This window comes from Saimiri boliviensis, chromosome 7 (assembly GCF_048565385.1).
Source record: "Saimiri boliviensis isolate mSaiBol1 chromosome 7, mSaiBol1.pri, whole genome shotgun sequence".
NCBI classification, from domain to species: domain Eukaryota; kingdom Metazoa; phylum Chordata; class Mammalia; order Primates; family Cebidae; genus Saimiri; species Saimiri boliviensis.
This window is the reverse complement of record NC_133455.1, coordinates 66,758,619-66,777,346: the sequence shown is the minus strand read 5'-3', so window position 1 is coordinate 66,777,346 and position 18,728 is coordinate 66,758,619. Positions and strand designations below refer to the sequence as shown.

Genomic DNA, 18,728 nt, shown 5'->3' with positions numbered 1-18,728 from the left:
TGTACACTTTTCTCCAAGTTCATGGCTCTGAAGCAAAATGGAAACCATAAATAGTATATATCCAAGTCAAGTTAGCAAGTAAAAAGGGTCAGAAGATGGATTTGGTCTTTTCTGAGCTACAAGAAACCTCTAAAATAAGGTATTTCTTATAGAAAAGGCCAGAGCTAACTGATGCGTCTTACTGTGCATTCCTTGGGAGTCCTGGCAGCCCTGACGTACTCAGAGTATCTACCAAAGACCCGAAGAGGGAGGACAGAATCAGCCCTGGTCAGGGGTGGGTGAATGCTGTAGGAAAGGAAAAGCTCTCATAAAGGAATTTGACACATGGGGGGCTTTGTGAGACCTTGCAGGCTCCAGGTCAGTGGTTGCTCTCACTTCCATTCTGTTTTTGACACCCTTGGCAATAGCCTATAACCAAACTGGGAACCAGAAAAGACAAACAGAGCAACAATTCCACTGAAGTGATCCATGAGAAAACTTGGTATACGAAACAATGGTTTTTACTAAGGAGGAACCATGGCCTAGCTCTACCACACAAGAATCAAACTGACTTAGACTTCCAAGCAAGAGATGGCCCAGATCCACTGACTCATACACTGGTGCTCCCGCCTTGGAAGGAGATTTCATAGCAGGCAGGTAGGAACAGCACAACAGCCCTCTATGGGAGAAAGCATAATCAGCAATTTCAGAATTTCCCATAGGATGAGAGAAAACTCCCCATGAGGGAAACTTCATTACTGGATTTCTCTTGCTAACTCTAAAAGGTAGAATGGGAAGCAAAAAGATTGAGATTGAGAGCTACGCTTAATTCAAGAACCAAATATACCACTTACTGACAGTGATCTATTATTGGCTTTACTATCCCTTAATGTTATTTTCCACCCCAGTTAGCCTCCCAAAGCCAGCTCAATTGGAGGTGCTTCTAGAAATAGGAATCTGGGACTCTATTTCAAACTGTGAAGCTGAAGTTGATGTCTAAATCTTGACACAAACCGTTTCAATTGGCTTAGGTTTCTTCTTTATAATAATAACTGCTGCTACTACAATGGAACACTACTATGGGCCAGGCACTGTGTTAGATGCTGCATATGTTCCAGATACATATATAAAGGATAAATAACATGACATATTAAGGATATATATAAAGAATAAATAATGTGACACCAGTCAAGAGTTCTTGCAGAAATGCCATGGTCAAAAGTTAACCATATAGCAGAGAGAGACAGAAACTATGAGTTAGACTACAGATAGCATCTGCTGCCCTAGTTAGTGAACAGAATACAGCTTTTCAATTTAATTCTGGAGAGAAGTTTTGAGATCACAAGAACATAAAGAGACAGATGCCTTGCAGAGTACGATGGGGGAAATGAGCAGAAAACACAAAATCATATTTAAAAGGGGCCAGAGGAGAAGAGAGACCATAGGAAAAAATGAAAGTAAAGATTTGACACTCCAGATGCCTCAAAAAATAAGACAAGACCTGCCTAAGGATTAGGCCACCATCAGTGAGCTATCTGAGGCTGTGTGGAGAATGAGCTGGGCTTAAGCAGATTTAAAATGGCTAGAAACTAAATCTTGGTAAGTCAGGGTTGCAGTTTTTTGCCAAGAAGTATATACTCCAACTGACAGCCAACCTTTGGCTGATAGGAAGGCAGCTACCATTGCTAGAAATAAAGGAATTAATCTTTGATAGGGCACTAATTTACTGGCCCACTCCAGGGTCCAAATTTGTAAGTGGAGAAGATAAATTTACCTTCTTTGAGGTTCTCAGTAAACCATATTCCAAGACTGCCCTCTCCAGGATTCTATCTTTGTGCTTCCTTCTCTATCTGCTATTGAGATAATGTTGAAAAGGGGGAAAAAAAAATATTTCTGGCCCAGATGCAGTGGCTCATGCCTGTAATCCCAGCACTTTGGGAGGCTGAGGCAGGAAGACTGCTTGAGCCCAGGACTTGGCAGCCAGCCTAGGCAACATAGGGATACCCTGTCTCTACAAAATATATATTTTTTAAATGAGCTGGGTGTGGTGGCATGCACCTGGGGTGCCAGCTACTGGGAAGGCTGAGAAGGAAGGATCACTGGCTGCAGTGAGCCATCATTATACCACTACACTCCAGCCTGGGCAACAGAGAGAGACCCTGTCTCTAAAACATAAAATAAAAATGAATTTTTAAAAAAGATATATTTCTGAGTCAGCTACAAGGGGAAGAGCCACGTGATGTCAAGAATAGGATGCCTCTGTTCTTTCTCCACATTCCTATTTGTACAAAACTGTTGTAGAAAGCCTGGTCTCTACAGAGTCTTTCTTGAAACCCCTTGAACACAATGAAAGTCCAAAGAGCAACAACACAGTCTTCACCTCCGCCAAGTCAGCGCCAGTATATCTTAGACTCACAACACTAAATTATCTTTCCTTTAAGATTTCAAGACTGTCTTTAGAAAGATAAGTATTACCCAGTAGCAATGATTTAAATTAAATTAAGGAATCTTAACCTGGGGTCCATGGATGGGCTTCAGGGGGGGTCTGTGAACTTTCATCTGATTCTCAAAGGGATCCAAACCTTCAAAAGGTTAAGAACCACTGGGCTAGCTCAACCAGAACCAAAAAGAAAAAGGCAAAAATTTTAAAGAGATTGTCAATCAACTAACTCTCAACCCACCCACTGATTCTGTTTTTCCCCCTCAAACTTCTGTACTTTTTGTTGCCCATACCTTTAGTTGTATCTTATCTTACCTTTGATTTTTTTTAACAGTGCCTGAATAAACTTTCATTGGGATTTACGTTTGAGAATGAACCCTGAATAAGTACAGGAGATGTCTACTGGTTCTTATTCTAGTGAGACAGATAGCAGTAGAACATGATAGACAGTGATTATTCAGTAAGTGCAGTTCACTAACTCCAAGTCTCTTAAATTTGTCTCTGATACTGGATTAGTTAATTGGGTAGATCTCTTCTGTGATCAAAAAATTCCATTAATACAGTAATAGTAAAAGTATAATTCTCTGAATAACGTTCCATCAACAAACCATGCGACAGGAAGCCTAGAAATCACAAGCAATGAAATGACGGCAAATGTCAAAATTACTGTAATTCCATGGAGCCAGGAAGCAAATGATTTATATACAAAGAGACAGCTAGTTCCGTGACAATTTCTTTAAATATGGTGAGATCCAAGTGATTGTGAAGCACGTGCTTTTTCAATAGCATGGATGGAATGGAGGCTGCATGCCTGGCAAGCACTCAGAGAAAACTGCCTGAGGACCAAACGACCATTCCAGAGAATGTCTCCCAGGAAAAACATGCAGAATGCAAGGCCATATCAACTGTATTGATGCTGATTTAGAATGGTGGACAAAAATGAATGGAGGAGAAAGAGGAGATGTGGCAAATTCAGTCTTATGTACAAATTTTCTCACCTGGAATTACAGAGATAGTTTTCAAAGCTCGGAGAACCCTGAATGTTCTCAGCGCTGAGACATTGCCCAGGTCCACAAACTCTGTCACATATCTGTAGTAAGGGAGGTCACACACAGACACAAATGACAAACACAGACACAAACACAAACACCAAAGGAGAAAACAAAACCACAACAAAACAAAAAGTACAATACGTCACGTCAGGGCCCTATCCCAACACCTAACACCAACCCCGGACCATCTTACCTGGGATTACCGAAATAGTTTTCAAAGCCCTCAGTACCCTGAAAGTGCGTAGAGCTGAAACATTGCCTAGGTTTACAAACTCTGTTATATACCTGCAGAATCAAACCAAAGTTAACTTGTAATGGTACCACTGGGCGAGGGTTTGAGAATGGGGGGAAGAAAGGGTCTTATATACAAGCTATGATTTCATTTTTTTCCTTGAAAAAGAAAAGTTTCAAAATATAAACATTTAAGGAACATTGGGCAAGGAGAATTCAATAGTATATTAGAAACAACTGACAAAACCAGGAGGTTCTTGGAATTTACTCCTTTAATCAGCATAGTCATGTGCTGATCCCAATCAGAATGGCTTTACTGTCAGTCCATTCACTCTTTTTAGTAAAAAGGAAGGTCAGGAGGTATCAATGGCTATGTTCCCAAGTTTTGTGAACAGTATCTTAGGAGAGGGAGACAAATTTCTGCAGCAGGAGCCCACAAAAACAAATCTACATTCAAGTAACTCTGTAGCTGACAATGGCAAAATTGACTAAATGTCTGTATATGTGACTTATTCAGGAGTTGTAATCATGATTGTAGTCATGTCTATAAATGAAGTTTTGACCTATGACGTACAAAAGCAGGGCTCAGGAATATCCAAATCATGGGATCAGAGCAAATACTGTGTTAAGTGCTCATTTTAATTACAAGCTCATGCCTAGCAAGGACATTTAAAAATTTTAAATGAACACCAATGTGTATTCATAAGGCTAGAAAGTAAGACACTGCCTTTATTTAACAGAAAATCAGTTTTAGTTTCAAGTATTTGATGCATATCATTTATTCACATTTTACAGCTGAAATACATCTTTCCACCGGATGCTCAGATCAATACATATTCAAATGTGCTCTTTCTTACACATCATGCATACACGAAAAACTGATACACCAACCCCACTACACTCCCAAACCACAAAATGCTTCCCCAACCTGGAAATAAAAATAATAAGCTTGCTACAACGCTTCTATCATCAGCTAAGTTTCCCAAAGATACATTTTTATTGCTAAAACGCCACAAATGAGCCAGAGCAGTAACATACCAATGTGGAGTTACCCTGATCTTGAGCAATAGTTCAAAATTCTGGTTAGTAACTCTTCAGGAGGTGCCGGTTTGGATATCTTGGCTCATGTTCTGACTCTAAAATGTGCTCTGAAGTGTGCAACACCTGGCCAGCCTCACTAAATTACATGCGGTAAGACATACCCAGGAAACTCAATTTTCAGCTGAAGGTTTTTTACATTTAAAAAATTTCAAGTCTTCACAGAGGCCTTGTAATGATAGGTGTGCAAACCTTGATCAATGTTATAAGGATTAATAAAATATGAGAGAGTGTCCATGGGAAGTCACCTCCTACTTTCTCTCCCAGCTGTCAAGCCTCTGCTTGCCTTCTCCCACATAAACACGTTATCATTACCTGAACCACAAGAGGCCCTCACAAGCAAGAATCATAGACATGAGTCCATAGGGCCTTACATGGTTATCCATTAATTCCTCATACAGCTGTGTCCACATACGCACACTTAGAAACACTATCCTACAAACAGACCCGAGATTACAACTCCACACACAGAATCACACCCAGAATAACAATAAAGTAAGGGGAGAACTTACGCCATCATGATGACACTGAAATCTAACCAGTTCCATGGATCCCGCAGAAAGGTAAAGCCATCTATGCAGAAACCTCTTGCAATGATTTTCACTAGTGATTCAAATGTATAAATCCCTGTGAACGTGTACCTGTCAAAGAAATGAAGGGCTTGAGGTAATTTCTGGACAGAAACTTTAAATGAACCTTTTAAGTTAGCACTTGCCTGAAGTGTGGCTTCAACTAAGAGAGACAAAATGGAAAGGGCACAATCAACGCAGCAGTAAGGAAACGAGGAGGAAGCTTCCTGAAATGCACAAACCAAGACCTCTGGAATGTTGTATTGGGTCCTGAATTGTATGCCACGGAAGTAACTGTGCTCCTATCTAGTACATGATCATTTTGAAGCAGGTAAGGAGGCCCTCCAGAGCTGTTTTTAACCTTAGACAGTCAAAACACAGGAAAACCTAAAATTGGAGCAAACAGCATCCCCAGGAACTGAATACAGGATGGTGATGGGGCTGCAGGGCAATGCAGTGCCTGGCACAGGAAAGAGTGGAGCGAAGGGTGGTAATTTCCAGAGCATAATCTCTCTCCCTAGAGTTGACTTCTAGAGAGGGATACTTCCTAAATTTCACATGTACTTTCAGCCTTCTCTGTGAAATAAAGAGAGGCAATAACTAATTTTTTTTCGCCTTGATGAGTAAACTGTGGCAAAGCAAGATTCAGTGACTAAAAAAATCTTTAAAACAAACAAGCATACGAATAAATGAGTTACTTACTCCACATTCTTCGACCAGTCAGGAGGATTACTAAAAGTCATGAATACACAGTTGGTCAAAATAGTGCACATAATGATCATGCTAAATACTGTAGAGAAGAGTCAAGGGGCAACATACAAAACCTGGCCTGCCTTTCGTTTTCTCAGAAGACAAATACATTTCCACTGGGAATCAGGAGATCTAAATCAATAACCTGAAAGGAGATGAAGCACAGAAGAGAAAAATGCAAGGTGATAATGAAACCTGTGGTCACCACCATAAACACAGGATGCCACTGTTAACTGTGAATGGATGGGGCAGATGGCTGTTCTCCTTCTTTCAAAAGGGCCATCACTATTCTACTCCTTTTGGATGAAACATATTCCCCTCTAACCACTTTTCAGCTCAACTATGGACTAAGCCTCTAACAATTTCTGCACTTAGTACAAAACCTTTGTAGTTTCTCAACCAAAGTTGTCAGATAAGAAAATCGAGTAAATCTATATAACTAGGTATTCATTCATTAGTAAGGTAATTATCTTATACAGCTATTTATTTGAAACTTTACATTCAATAGTTCACTTTTTTTCCCATAGTTGCTGTTCTTCTTTAAGAGACAGGGTCTCGCTATGTGGCCCAAACTGTTCTTGAACCCCTGGGCTAAAGTAATCTTACCTCCTGAGCCTTCTAAAGTACTGGGATTACTGGCCTGAGCCTCCACACCCAGCCTTCCCTAGTCCTTCTAAAGGGATTGTCTTTCGGGGCAAGGCATTAGCCAACATAGCCCATATGTGTTGAATAGTCCAATATCGGAAACCAACTGTGGCGTGTTGAGTAAAGATTTCAAGGACATCTTTCAAGCACACTTCTGAAGCTTAGGTAATAAGCAAAATCCATTCTGAAAGTGTCAAGGAATGTTTATGGATAGCAAACCATACTACCATTTCAGTTCCGTCCAGAATTTTTCTCTTTCTGATCTTGTCTGAGAAAAATTAAACTATTTTAGGTCAGCACAAGTTACTCAAACTCTGTCACTTAACAAGCCTGGGGGCCATATCCCACTTGCCATTTATGAACTGTCTCTTGTTAATGACTTTCACTATCTTTATTCTACCAGTGGAATTTTAAAAAGAGAAAATATTTCTTACAGCTGGACTTTTTTTTTTTTCTTCTTCATTACAGCTGGATATGTCTTCATGCTTTTTGGAACCAGAAGAGAAAAAACACTCCATCTTCTGATCCAACAGAAAAGAAGAAGTCCATTGTGAATTATTTATTTCCTTATAAACCTTAAGGTTTCAGAATTGTGTTGTTTTACAGATTTCATGACCGCGTTGCTAAATTCTTAAGAGTAAATAAAATGTGGCAAAAGCTTACTAAACAAAATCACTAAGTTGCCACTGCTGGTTCCCTCAGCCTACTTGGGAGGATACAATAATCTTTGAAGAATGGGACTACCTGCTGTTAAAAACCACCCAACCATGGAAGTTCAAAGTCACTATGCAACATCGCTAAATCCATCAAATAATTTTTCATTTGCCACACACTCTCTCCTATGTTAATAAGGTGTAAATCAGGCCACTTGAATAAATTGGCATTCTTCTATTTAAGGCAAGTAAAAATATCAGAAAAAATTCCTGTTTATCCTACAATCTGCATCTAAACTTCTATAACAAGGAGAAGTTTATTTCATCTGAGAACTATCTCACTTTCCAAGCTCACTGCTCAAAAAATTAAAAAAAATTCAAAGCTGATTTCTAAAGCATTCATCCAACTATTTGTAACTTAAGAAGTGCTTTCAAAAAACTCTAATACTGGCTTTTAATATATATTAAGCTGAATAGTTGACCATGGAACGAAATCACTGAAGTTTGAACAGTAAATGAAGTTAAGACTTCAACAAAGTTTATCTTAATTTGTCCCACACAATGATACCAACAAAATTTCAGATTCCCACAATATCATCCTAAGAAAAAAAATGATAATTTGCTGAAGCTCAGCGTGGGATGTGGCAGGAGTTTACTCTTAAACTCCTGACCGATGGGCTAGTTAACTACACTATCAGTACAAAACTTAACATAACATCCAGTTGTCAAATACTGGGAAGGTAGACAAGCACCCAAGCAATTGCTGCACTCACTCCACATTTGCAGAAAAGGATATGAATGTATCAAAATTTTAATAGCTATTCTTCTTATCAGGTTAAAAGGACTTAAAATATACAAGGCAGGCGTGGCACTAAATCTGAAGAGAGTTTTCCCTCTGTTTAATACTACAAAGGTCTGTGGAGAAAAAAAAAGAGAGAGAAATTATTAAAGCATGGGTATGAGTCACTGCATGAAACAATGATTTCCAGGTAAGGAATAAATAAACTCGAAAGTCCTTAATAATTTTTACTTCCCAACTTGGTTTTTAAACAAGCAACCTTAACACAATGTATCTCCCTTTGCCCCACACCTCCCTCCCTCTGCCATGCCCAGATTATATTACAAAGAGATGGCACAACCTTGGCAGTTTTACAGAATAAACTTGTTTCTTTCAGAAACAGGCCATTTGAATCATACCTAAGCTTCTACGCCAGCTCTGTACAAGATACTGAAGTTCACTAATTTAGGATTCATTCACTCAACAAATACTGACTGAACACCTACTATGTGCCAGACAATGTTCTAGGTGCTTGGGAACTGTCAGTGAACAAGCTAGTCCTGGCTCAAAGAGTTTATATTCTAGTAGAGAAGACAGACAATAAATACAAACTGTAATAAATGAGTAAAACATAGACTGTGCTACACAGATGATGATAAGTGCTATGAGAAAAGGAGGAAGAACAGGGAGAGGACGATCAAGAATGCTGGAGTCAGGGGAATGGATGGATGAATGAAGAGGGAACAGTTTTAAAGGAGGTGGTCAGGATAAGCCTATTGAGAAGACAGACTTCAGCAAAGACTGGAAGGAAGTGAGAAATGTTCTTCATTCAATCAATATTTACTTACCAATATTCAATCTTCTTCATTCAATCAATTTTTACTTACCAATATTCAATCTGCTTTATCTGGCTTTCAAGAGCCCCCAATATCAGCCTTGCCAAAATAATTACATCATATTTCCCAGCATGAATTTTCCTATCAGCCAAACTAGCTCATGTCCTCAGAACAGGTTCTAGTAATTCATAACATTGGCCTTTGTTTATATTGCTCATTCTATCCAGAATGCCCTGCCTCCTGAATTCAATTCAATTCAAATATTTTTGAGCATCTATTCTGTGCCAAGCATTGTGCTAAGTTCCAGGACACGACACTGAATAAAACTGTACTTTTAGAGAAGACACATATGTGAGCTAGTAATTATGATGCAGGGTAAGTACAAAGTTCAATAACAAAAATATGCGTAATCTATGAGAGGCAGCAGGAGGGAGAGATTTCTTTCCCCTTGGCTGGGAAATAAAAAAGAGAGTGAGCTGGGAAGTTCACAAAGGAAGGTAACTAATATTTGGAAGGGGCTTTAAAGGATAAACGAGAATTAAGAAAAATTAATTGGGCAGATACAGGGGTAAGGGATGGAGAGGTAAGGGAACAAAAATCACATGCATGAGAGCACAGTAGCTGGCCAGGTGTGGTGGCTCATGCCTGTAATCTGAGCACTTTGGGAGGCCAAGGCAGACAAATCACCTGAGGTTGGGAGTTCAAGACCAGCCTGACCAACAGGAAGAAGCCCTATCTCTATTAAAAATACAAAATTAGCCAGGTGTGGTGGTGCATCCCTGTAATCCCAATCTCAGCTACTTGGGAGGCTAAGGCAGGAGAATGGCTTCAACCTGGGAGGCAGAGGTTGTGGTGAACCGAGAGCATGCCATTGCACTCCAGCCTGGGCAACAAGAACAAGACCCCATCTCAAACAAAACAAAACAAAACAAAACAAACAAACAAAAAAACCAAAAAGAAAAAGAAAAGAAAGCATAGGAGCATGTAGCTGCAGGTTTTTTGTTTTTTGGGTTTTTTTTCCAGAGAATTGACCAGTAATTCAGTGTTGATGGAGAACAAAATAGGGAAGAGGGAGGGCAGACTACGAAGCTGAGAGATGCAAGGGCCTACTAGACTGCAAGTTCCAAAGGAGACAGGCCAGTGGCAAATACACAGTCCTAACATCTTGCTGCGTGAGTGAAAGAGCAAATGGCCAAATGCTAGTCATTTTAAGTAGTTTTTTATTTTTTAATTTTGGAACAATGCATGATCATAATTTTTTTAAAGAAAAAAGGAACATAAGACCAAGTTCCATCTTATTACCCAATGATAATCTTTGATGCCAGTTTTTTTGGTATATCGTTCCAAAAATTTTCTGCGTAAATAAAAGCATATATCTATATATTTAAAAAGTCTCTCTCTCACATGGAATTGTTCCATAAATATTCTTCTGCATCTTGTATTAAAAAATGAACCCCACAAAGAAGAGCCCAGGACCAGATGGTTCTGCTGATGAATTCTACCAAATGTTTAAGGAAGAATTAAACAAACTCTCCCACAAAATAGAAGAGAATAGAACATTTCTAAACTGATTTTAAAGGTCAGTATTACCTTGATGCAAAACCAAAGGCATCATAAGAAAACTCTATCCTAACATCCCTTATCAATACAGACCCAGAAAGCCTCAACAAAAATGCCAGCAAACCAAATCCAGTAGCATATAAAAAGGGTTACACACCATGACCAAGTAGGATTTATCCCAGAAATGCAAAGATAGTTTAAGCATTTAGAAATCAAGCAATGTAATGCAACACATTAATAAAGGAGAAAGACCATATGACCATCTTAATAGATGCAGAAAAAGCATTTGACAAACTTCAACACCTTTCATAATACAAGTACTCAACAAACTAGCAATAGAGATCTTTCTTAACCTGATAAAGGTCATTTATGAAAAGTCCCCATTTTTTTTTTTAACCTCCATCTCCGACAATTAGGCTTTTAGTTTTCTGAGGGCAGAAACCAATCTTACGCTTCCATCCACAGTTCCAATACAATGATCAGTCCACGTACTCCCAATACACAGTTATTAGTGGATGTTTTTTTAAGTTATCTTCTTCTCTTCTCTTCTTTCCTTTCCTAATCTACCAGAGTCATGCCATTCTCTTCTCAATGGAAAAGCAGTACTAGTATTGAGCTAGATACATTCTAGAAACACCCACTCCACCATCCCTTGTGTTTGATATTGTACTGCAGTGAATTTTTTCCTGTACTGGAGTGTACTGGTTCTGGTGGAGTATGCTACAGAAAAAGTCTAATCCTAAAAGCAAGAGGAAGCAGGAGACCTAGGGTTCACCTGAAACACATCAATGGCTGAGCTATGGCTCTTCCATTTCTTGGCTTCTCAAAGAAACAAATAGCCTAGGGCTTCCCCCAAACCCCTTGTCTGAAGTACTTGTACCCCTCTGTGTTTCTATAGCAACTCCCTCTGTGAAAATAGTCTTTTAAATAACCTCCTCATTCAAACTCACAAGATTCCCATGAAGTATGGGTGAAGGAGGAATTATTGTCCTCTATACATTTTACAAAAGCTCAGGAGAAGAACACCACCTATCAAAGGTCACGCAGCAAAGAGCAGCATGTTATGCCAAGCTTGGATCCTCTCAACAGCGTCTACTGTGCCAAATTGGGAGGCAATTTAGTGGCAACATGGCAGAGAATGAAGCTGGTGTGGGGGATGAATTCTCTGGGGAAAGAGAAATTTCAGTCCCCTGGGGATACATAGGGCAGCTAAGCAACAATGAAAGAAGCACTGGCCCATGCTCCAAGACCTAAAAACGACCAGAACAGGCCTTTACAAAACCACCTACAAAACCTCTCTTTAGGAGACAGGCAACAGAATTTTTATTTTTGTATTTTTAGTTTTAGTTTTTGAGACGGAGTTTCACTCTTGTTACCCAGGCTAGAGTGCAATGGCATGGTATCAGCTCACTGCAACCTCTGCCTCCCAGGTTCAAGCAATTCTCCTGCCTCAGCCTCCCCAGTAGCTGGGATTACAGGCGCCCACCACCATGCCTGGCTATTTTTTTGTATTTTTAGTAGAGACGGGGTTTCTGAAGTGTTGGCCAGGATGGTCTCGAACTCCTGACCTCAAATGATCCACCGCCTTGGCCTCCCAAAGTGCTGGGATTACAGGCATGAGGCATCGAGCCTGGCAGGATTTTAAAAAGTAATATACTCTATACTTTCCATTTCTCTTGTCTCTTGGTTTGGTCATGATGAAAATAAAGGTCTAGAGGTAGCATGGAGGGTATTTCCTATCACTGAATCAGTGCCTGCAGTGCCTGACATATAGTAGGTGCATAATAAATGTCTCTTGATTGGTTCATGAACAAATGCTTATGTTGTTTTAGGTGAGGGAAAAGGAGAAGAAGAAAAACAAAAAGAAGCCATTAGGAAATGGAAACTGTTACACCTTGGTGGAAGCAAAACTAGCAGGTAGTAGGATTCTGAATTAGGATCAGTCATGAGTTGTCAAGTGGGAGACTGATGATTCTGGGGGATATACTAAGCATTTTTAGTGAATTCAAAAACTATGATTTTGTAAGCAGAAGGCTTTATTAAGGACATTTGATGTGTGAAATAGAAATTTCCTAATTAATTTGGGTGCTGAATGCTGCACTTAGAATAAAATTCATTTACCATCACCCCTTTCTAAATATTTACATCTTATATCTTTATCAAGTATAAAAACAGTTCTCGGCCGGGCACAGTGGCTCATGCCTGTAATCCCAAAACTTTGGGAGTCCGAGGTGGGAGGATCATGAGGTCAGGAGTTCGAGACCAGCCCACCAATATGGTGAAACCCCATCTCTACTAAAAATACAGAAAATTAGCCAAGTGTGGTGGTGGGTGCCTGTAATCCCAGCTACTCGGGAGGCTGAGGCAGGAGAATCACTTGAACCCAGAAGGTGGAGGTGGCAGTGAGCCAAGATAGTGCCGCTGCACTCCAGCCTGGGCAACAGAACAAGACTCTGTCTCAAAAAAAAAAAGAAAGAAAAAGAAAAAGAAAAAGAAAAACAGCACTTTTCTTCTATTCAAAGAAAAATGAGCATCTAGTACACACTAAACTCATGAAATGAAGGTAAATCTCCCATACTTTAGTAGGAAATTATATTACAATAAAATGTTTTATTCTAGAAATAATTAGCTTTACAGATAATTTACAAGCAGTTTTTCATAAATGGATCTTTTTTGAAAAGCAAGAGAGTCTTTGGACAAACACAAGTACTCAAAGCTTAGAAATTTTCCTTTTAATACTGGGGCTTGCAGGGGTTACTTGAGAGAGAGATAAGTAATATATCTGGCACCAGCAAGCTTTTTCTAAAAAGGTGCAGGTACTCAATACTGTAGGCTTTGTAGGCCATACAGTGTCTGTTAAAACAACTTATCCCTGTAATTGTGGTGCAAAAGTAGCCACAGAAAACATGCAACCCAAGAAGACTGGCTGTATTTCAATAAAACTTTATGGACACATATTCAAATTTCATATCATTTTCACATATCTAACCATTTGAGAATAAACTATTCTTAGTTTGTGGGCCATATAAAAACAGATGGCAAAGCTGATCTGGCCTAGGGGATATGCTAATATTAGTTCCTAAGGCCGGACTGACTGCACAAGAATCATCTGAGTAGCTTTCTATTTTGTCTTATTTTTTATTTTTATTTTTTGCAGAGACAGGGCCTTGCTATGTTGTGCAGGCTGGTCTCGAACTCCTGGCCTCAAGCAATCCTCCTGCCTTGGCCTCCTAAAGTGCTGGGATTATAGGTGTGAGCCACTGTACCTGGGCTGAGCAGCTTTTTAAAAAACACAGATTCATAAATCCCATCTCCAGAGGTTCCATCAAATAAGTGTGCAGGGGAATCCAGGAATCTGTGCTCACCAGATCTGAGGGACCACTAGATCATCTCTCAGGTCATGTGCTAAAACATTTGCATTCTCCTTCACCTGCCTCTACCTAACTGTATGGCCTGGCTGAGCCACTGCATGCCTCTAGATCTCTTCTTTTTTTTTCAACTACTTGAGGGCACTAATCTGCCATATCTCATTTTCCTTGTCTATAAAATAATAAGGCTGCCTGATGGGCATGCCCAGGTCCTTTCCAGCACTGATAGCTGTAATTCTACGATTTAGAAAATGCACAGAGCATCCAGGATTAAGTGCAAGAAAGCAGCAAACCATAAATTTGAGAGGAAAGCCTATTATTATTTATTCTTTCACATTTTATCCTTGTAGAACTCTCCTGAATTAGTTATTTTGCTTCCTTATATTGAATCAGTCTGTCAAGTCCAGGGTCAACAGTGCTTGACAGTACCACACTTATGTCAGCAGGGGGGAGCACAGAGCAGTGCCAAGGCAGAACTGCATCACACAATGCTTTTCCCTGCACTGTCTCCCCTACTTTTATCCCCTGTTCTCAGGAGAACAGTGAACATGCGAGAATGAAAAGGAATGACTGGTGATGGGTTGACTTTGAGATGTACATATATATATATGTTTTACATGGCTGATAAAACCTTTGTAATCCTTGTTAAACTGCTGGTGGGAATCCAGAAAAAGATATTTGTCATCTCTTGTTCAACACTATGCTCTAACACCAGATCTTTCAAAACCCCAGATGTAGTGGAAGGGACAGCAAGCTTTGCATTTTTACAAGAATACTTCTTAGACAACAATCACTTGGTGTCCATGAAGTCCAATAATATTTTACCTAATCTGTATTAAATTAGATCTTTGTGAAGTAAATGAGTTAAAAGGGAAATTGAAATTGGATTGCGGTTACTGCCCAAGGGGAAATATCGGTTTACAACAACAGCCACAGAATGTGTTTCAGCACAAGACCCATTAAGAGTGGGAGAACAGTTCTTAACGAGTTATGGCATGGAGTATTAATAAATGTGTTGTACTGGCGTAAAATGAACCTTCTGAAAAGCACAGGCTTTTCATTTCTAATTAGCAAGATGGGGCTTGGAGCACACAAAGTAGGAGCATTGCCATTGTTAAGTCAGGGTACGATGTCTTCTCTTTGGGGCCCACTATTAGAGGAAGAAACATTGTCCAAGGCCAGGTAAAGCACATTCATATACATAACAAACAAATCCTAGCATACTACTGCAAATGCAAAAACATAAACATACACGGCCATCACAGTACTGTAGTACAGCCAGTTTATTAGCATGTCCCCACCCCATCCCAAGACTGAAATAACTTTTTTAGCCACACAAAAAGTATAAACAAATTTAAAAAATAAATTGGGTTCACATCTGTAATCTCAGCACTCTTGGAGGCCAAGATGGGAAGATTGAGCCCAGGAGTTTGAGGCCAGCCTGGGCAAATAGCAAAATTCCATTTCTAAAAAAAAAAAAAAAAAAAAAAAAAAAAAATTCGCTGGGAGTGGTGGCATGTGCCTGTAGACCCAGCTTACTCCGGAGGCTGAGGTGGGAAGATCGTTTGAGCCCAGGAGGTTGAGGCTGCAGTGAGCTGTGATCATGCCTCTGCTCTCTAGACCTGGCAACAGAGCAAGACCCTGTCTCAATAAAATAAAATAAAACAATAAAGGATGCATACACATGAAAGACTTTATATAGAAGAGTACTCAATGCAGGAGTGGAACATGTCATAGAAGAGAAAGCTTCTTAGAGAAATATTTATTATCCAGCCCCTGGTGTGCTGTGAAACACACAGCCCAGGAGAGCAGCTCTTCATTCAACCAATCCTCCCTGTCCTGAGAGGTCACCATCTCAATTAGGGCAAAGGTAACCTGCAGGTATCTGATGAGCTTCTGGCTATAATGAAAAGCTAGGGGCTCAGAATTTAGCTAATGAGCAAAAGGGCAGTTGGGAACCTTTGAGTCTATCTGACTATAACTATTATTGGCACTGACTTATGACTGTCCCTAGATCTTAACTGTTTTGATCTCTGAACTAACTGGTCCTCTTATCTTTAGCCAACTTCTCTGGCCTTAAATTCTTGCCTGCCTAAACAAAATATACATACTTTATTCCTCCAGACTTATGCACCTATTCTTAATTAGGCAACTGGCCAGTTGTTATTATCGACAGCTATTTGGCATTCATTTCTGAGTATGCATACAGCCAATATACCAAGCAAAAAATAAGTGTCTTTTCAAAATTTCCCTGTTTTAATAAAGGAAAATATAATGCAGAATCTAAACAGATTCTTTATCAGGCTAGGAAGCTGTTTAGAAACAAATGACCTGTTATGTAAAAATGACTACACCGTGTTGAAAAGAATCCTGATGTCTTTCTTATGCTAATCTGCCTAGTGAATTCCTCAAGTAAAATTATAATATAGGTTATATTATATAGCCCCAGTGTGTTCCAGGAAAGCCTCCAGCAAAGGAATAACTAGACTGAATTTCCAGAGTACCTGTGTCCTGGTAATATACAGCTGACCTTAGAAATACTGAACCAGGCAGGGCTGGGTGGCTCACACCTGTAATGCCAGCACTTTGGGAGCCTGAGGTGGGCGGATCATGAGGTCAGGAGATCAAGACCATCCTGGCTAACATGGTGAAACCCCATATCTACTAAAAATACAAAAAAATTAGCCAGGCATGGGGGCATGCGCCTGTAATTCCAGCTACTTGAGAGCCTGAGGCAGGAGAATCCCTTGAACCTGGGAGGCAGAGGTTGCAGTGAACAGAGATCGTGCCACTGCACTCCAGCCTGGGTGACAGAGTGAGACTCTGTCTCAAAAAAGAAGAAGAAGAAAAAAAAAAATACTGAACCAAAGCAGGATATAAGGACACCAGCAAAATTTTTCACCTAGGCATTTACTTCTGTTTGAGCTGCATGACTATTTAGAACCATCAACTTCCATGCCTCTATCACACTATACTGAGAACTGAGCAAAAGAGACCTCTAAATCCCATATTTAAAAAATTCCTTTTTAGGGACTGATAATTTTACCTATGAGTCTATTTGAAGAAATAATAACATTCAATATTCATTAAGCATTTACTATGTGGCAGGTACCCTACTAAGATACTTTAAATAATAATTGTCTCACAACTACTCTATGAGGTAGGTACTATTGTATAGATGATAAAATTGAGGCATGAGATTAAGTAACTTGCCCAAGACAACACAGCTATTATGTGGTGAAATTTAGCATTGAACTGAGGCAATCTAAATACAAAGCCTATACTCTTAATTATCATGTCATACTGTAATTTTAAAAAGCTTTGAAACTATTACTCTAATCTAACTCTTAGTTTCATAAACAAGAAACCAAGCACAGAATGCTCTGCCTAAACTAAAGCAGGAGAAGGAGAGTTACCTGGGACTAGATCTCCTCGCTTCTAGTTCTAAACTCTTTTTACCAGAGTAGTTGAACCAGGTCATCTGGTCCAATCCTCAGATCAATGAACGAATCTTCTCTACTTAATAACTTTAACTGTTGTCCAAAAGGAACCCCCTGCGTGTGCTTCAGAGATCACAGTAGCTGTTTATGGTCTTTTCCCCAAGTTCAGTTTGATGAAGATAAGGCTAGCATATCTGTCGGTGGCTTTACAGTTTTCCAGGTGGTTCTGCATACATTTCTTCATTTGGTTTGACCTTGTAACCCCATGCTCTCCAACCATTTGGAGTAGCTGCCACCCTTCCTGCTCACACTCTGGTCACAGAAAGCCATACCTGGCAGAACAGCAGCACTGTGCACCTGCTTCAATGCTGAGCCAGCACAATGCTGCTCCCCAGGGCAGGGCAGGTCTGACGCTCCTCCATGGCCATTCTTCCTTGTTGTCCTTCAATATAAATTTGACTTTGATCCCCTTCTCCTTTAACCTCTTATGGTGCACGGACTACAGTTGCTCTAATCAAGAGCAAAATGCAGGCTTATTATGTAAAGCATATCAACCACTCTATTTACTGAATTCATATTCTAGAATCTGTTCTCACTCTCCTCTCTCTTAGAAAGCAGCAAAGCAGAGTGGTTTACAGGTTTTGAGGCCAGAAAGACCTGGATTCAATACCCAGCTCTGTTGCTTATTCGGTGTCATGATCTCAGGCAACTTATGTTAAGGTTGCTAAGGCTCGGTTTTCTTACTGATAAAGCGGGTGCCATCAATCACTATTCCAATTTTATCAGGTTGTTATAAAGATTAAATGAAAGGTCACAAGGAGTCCTTAACACAGTGGCTAGTATAGAACAGGCACTCATAAAATGTGATTAGATGTTGCCACTGCTATCACACACTACTGCCACTCCCTCAGCTCTTTGGCTCCAAACAGGATGGTCATTAGGAGACAAGAAGGGGCTAACTTGGCACAAGCCAGCAGGACATTTGTGCACAAGTTAGAGCAAGAATCCAGAGCAGGGCTGCACTTGTTCAAAATGGGTCCCAGAGGTTATTTCTGATCTTGGAACTCTGGAAGTGAGAGAAAACAAAACCGCTTAGGATGCACTCACTGGCTCCAACTTCCCTCTAGGCTTTATCTCCTGTCTTACCAAACCACACTTTATGTGCTTCAGTCACACCCACACTCACTATTTTAAACAGTTAGACTTGTGTCATGTCGCTTGGCCTTTATATGCACTGTTCCTCACACCTGTACTACTCTCTCATCTCTTCTCTGACAGGTGATTTTTTAAAAACCATACTTTAATAATTAAAGGTCCAGGTCAAAGATC

General features: G+C 39.9%; 1 protein-coding gene across 6 annotated transcripts in view; it reads right to left on the bottom strand.

Annotated features, from left to right (window-relative positions):
* The window catches only part of SCN8A (sodium voltage-gated channel alpha subunit 8), a 205,086-nt gene that overhangs the window by 110,434 nt on the left and 75,924 nt on the right, over positions 1-18,728 (bottom strand). For 4 of the 6 annotated variants that reach the window (XM_074402654.1, XM_039472321.2, XM_074402656.1 and 1 more), the window contains exons 3-6: positions 8,215-8,332; positions 6,072-6,162; positions 5,313-5,441; positions 3,418-3,509 (exon numbers count right to left, since the gene is read on the bottom strand). In XM_074402654.1, the coding sequence (XP_074258755.1) occupies positions 3,418-3,509; positions 5,313-5,441; positions 6,072-6,162; positions 8,215-8,332 (430 nt within the window). Of the gene's footprint in view, positions 1-3,417; positions 3,510-3,664; positions 3,757-5,312; positions 5,442-6,071; positions 6,163-8,214; positions 8,333-18,728 lie in introns of all 6 variants that reach the window. The other 2 variants (XM_074402655.1, XM_074402657.1) reach the window with 1 other exon arrangement.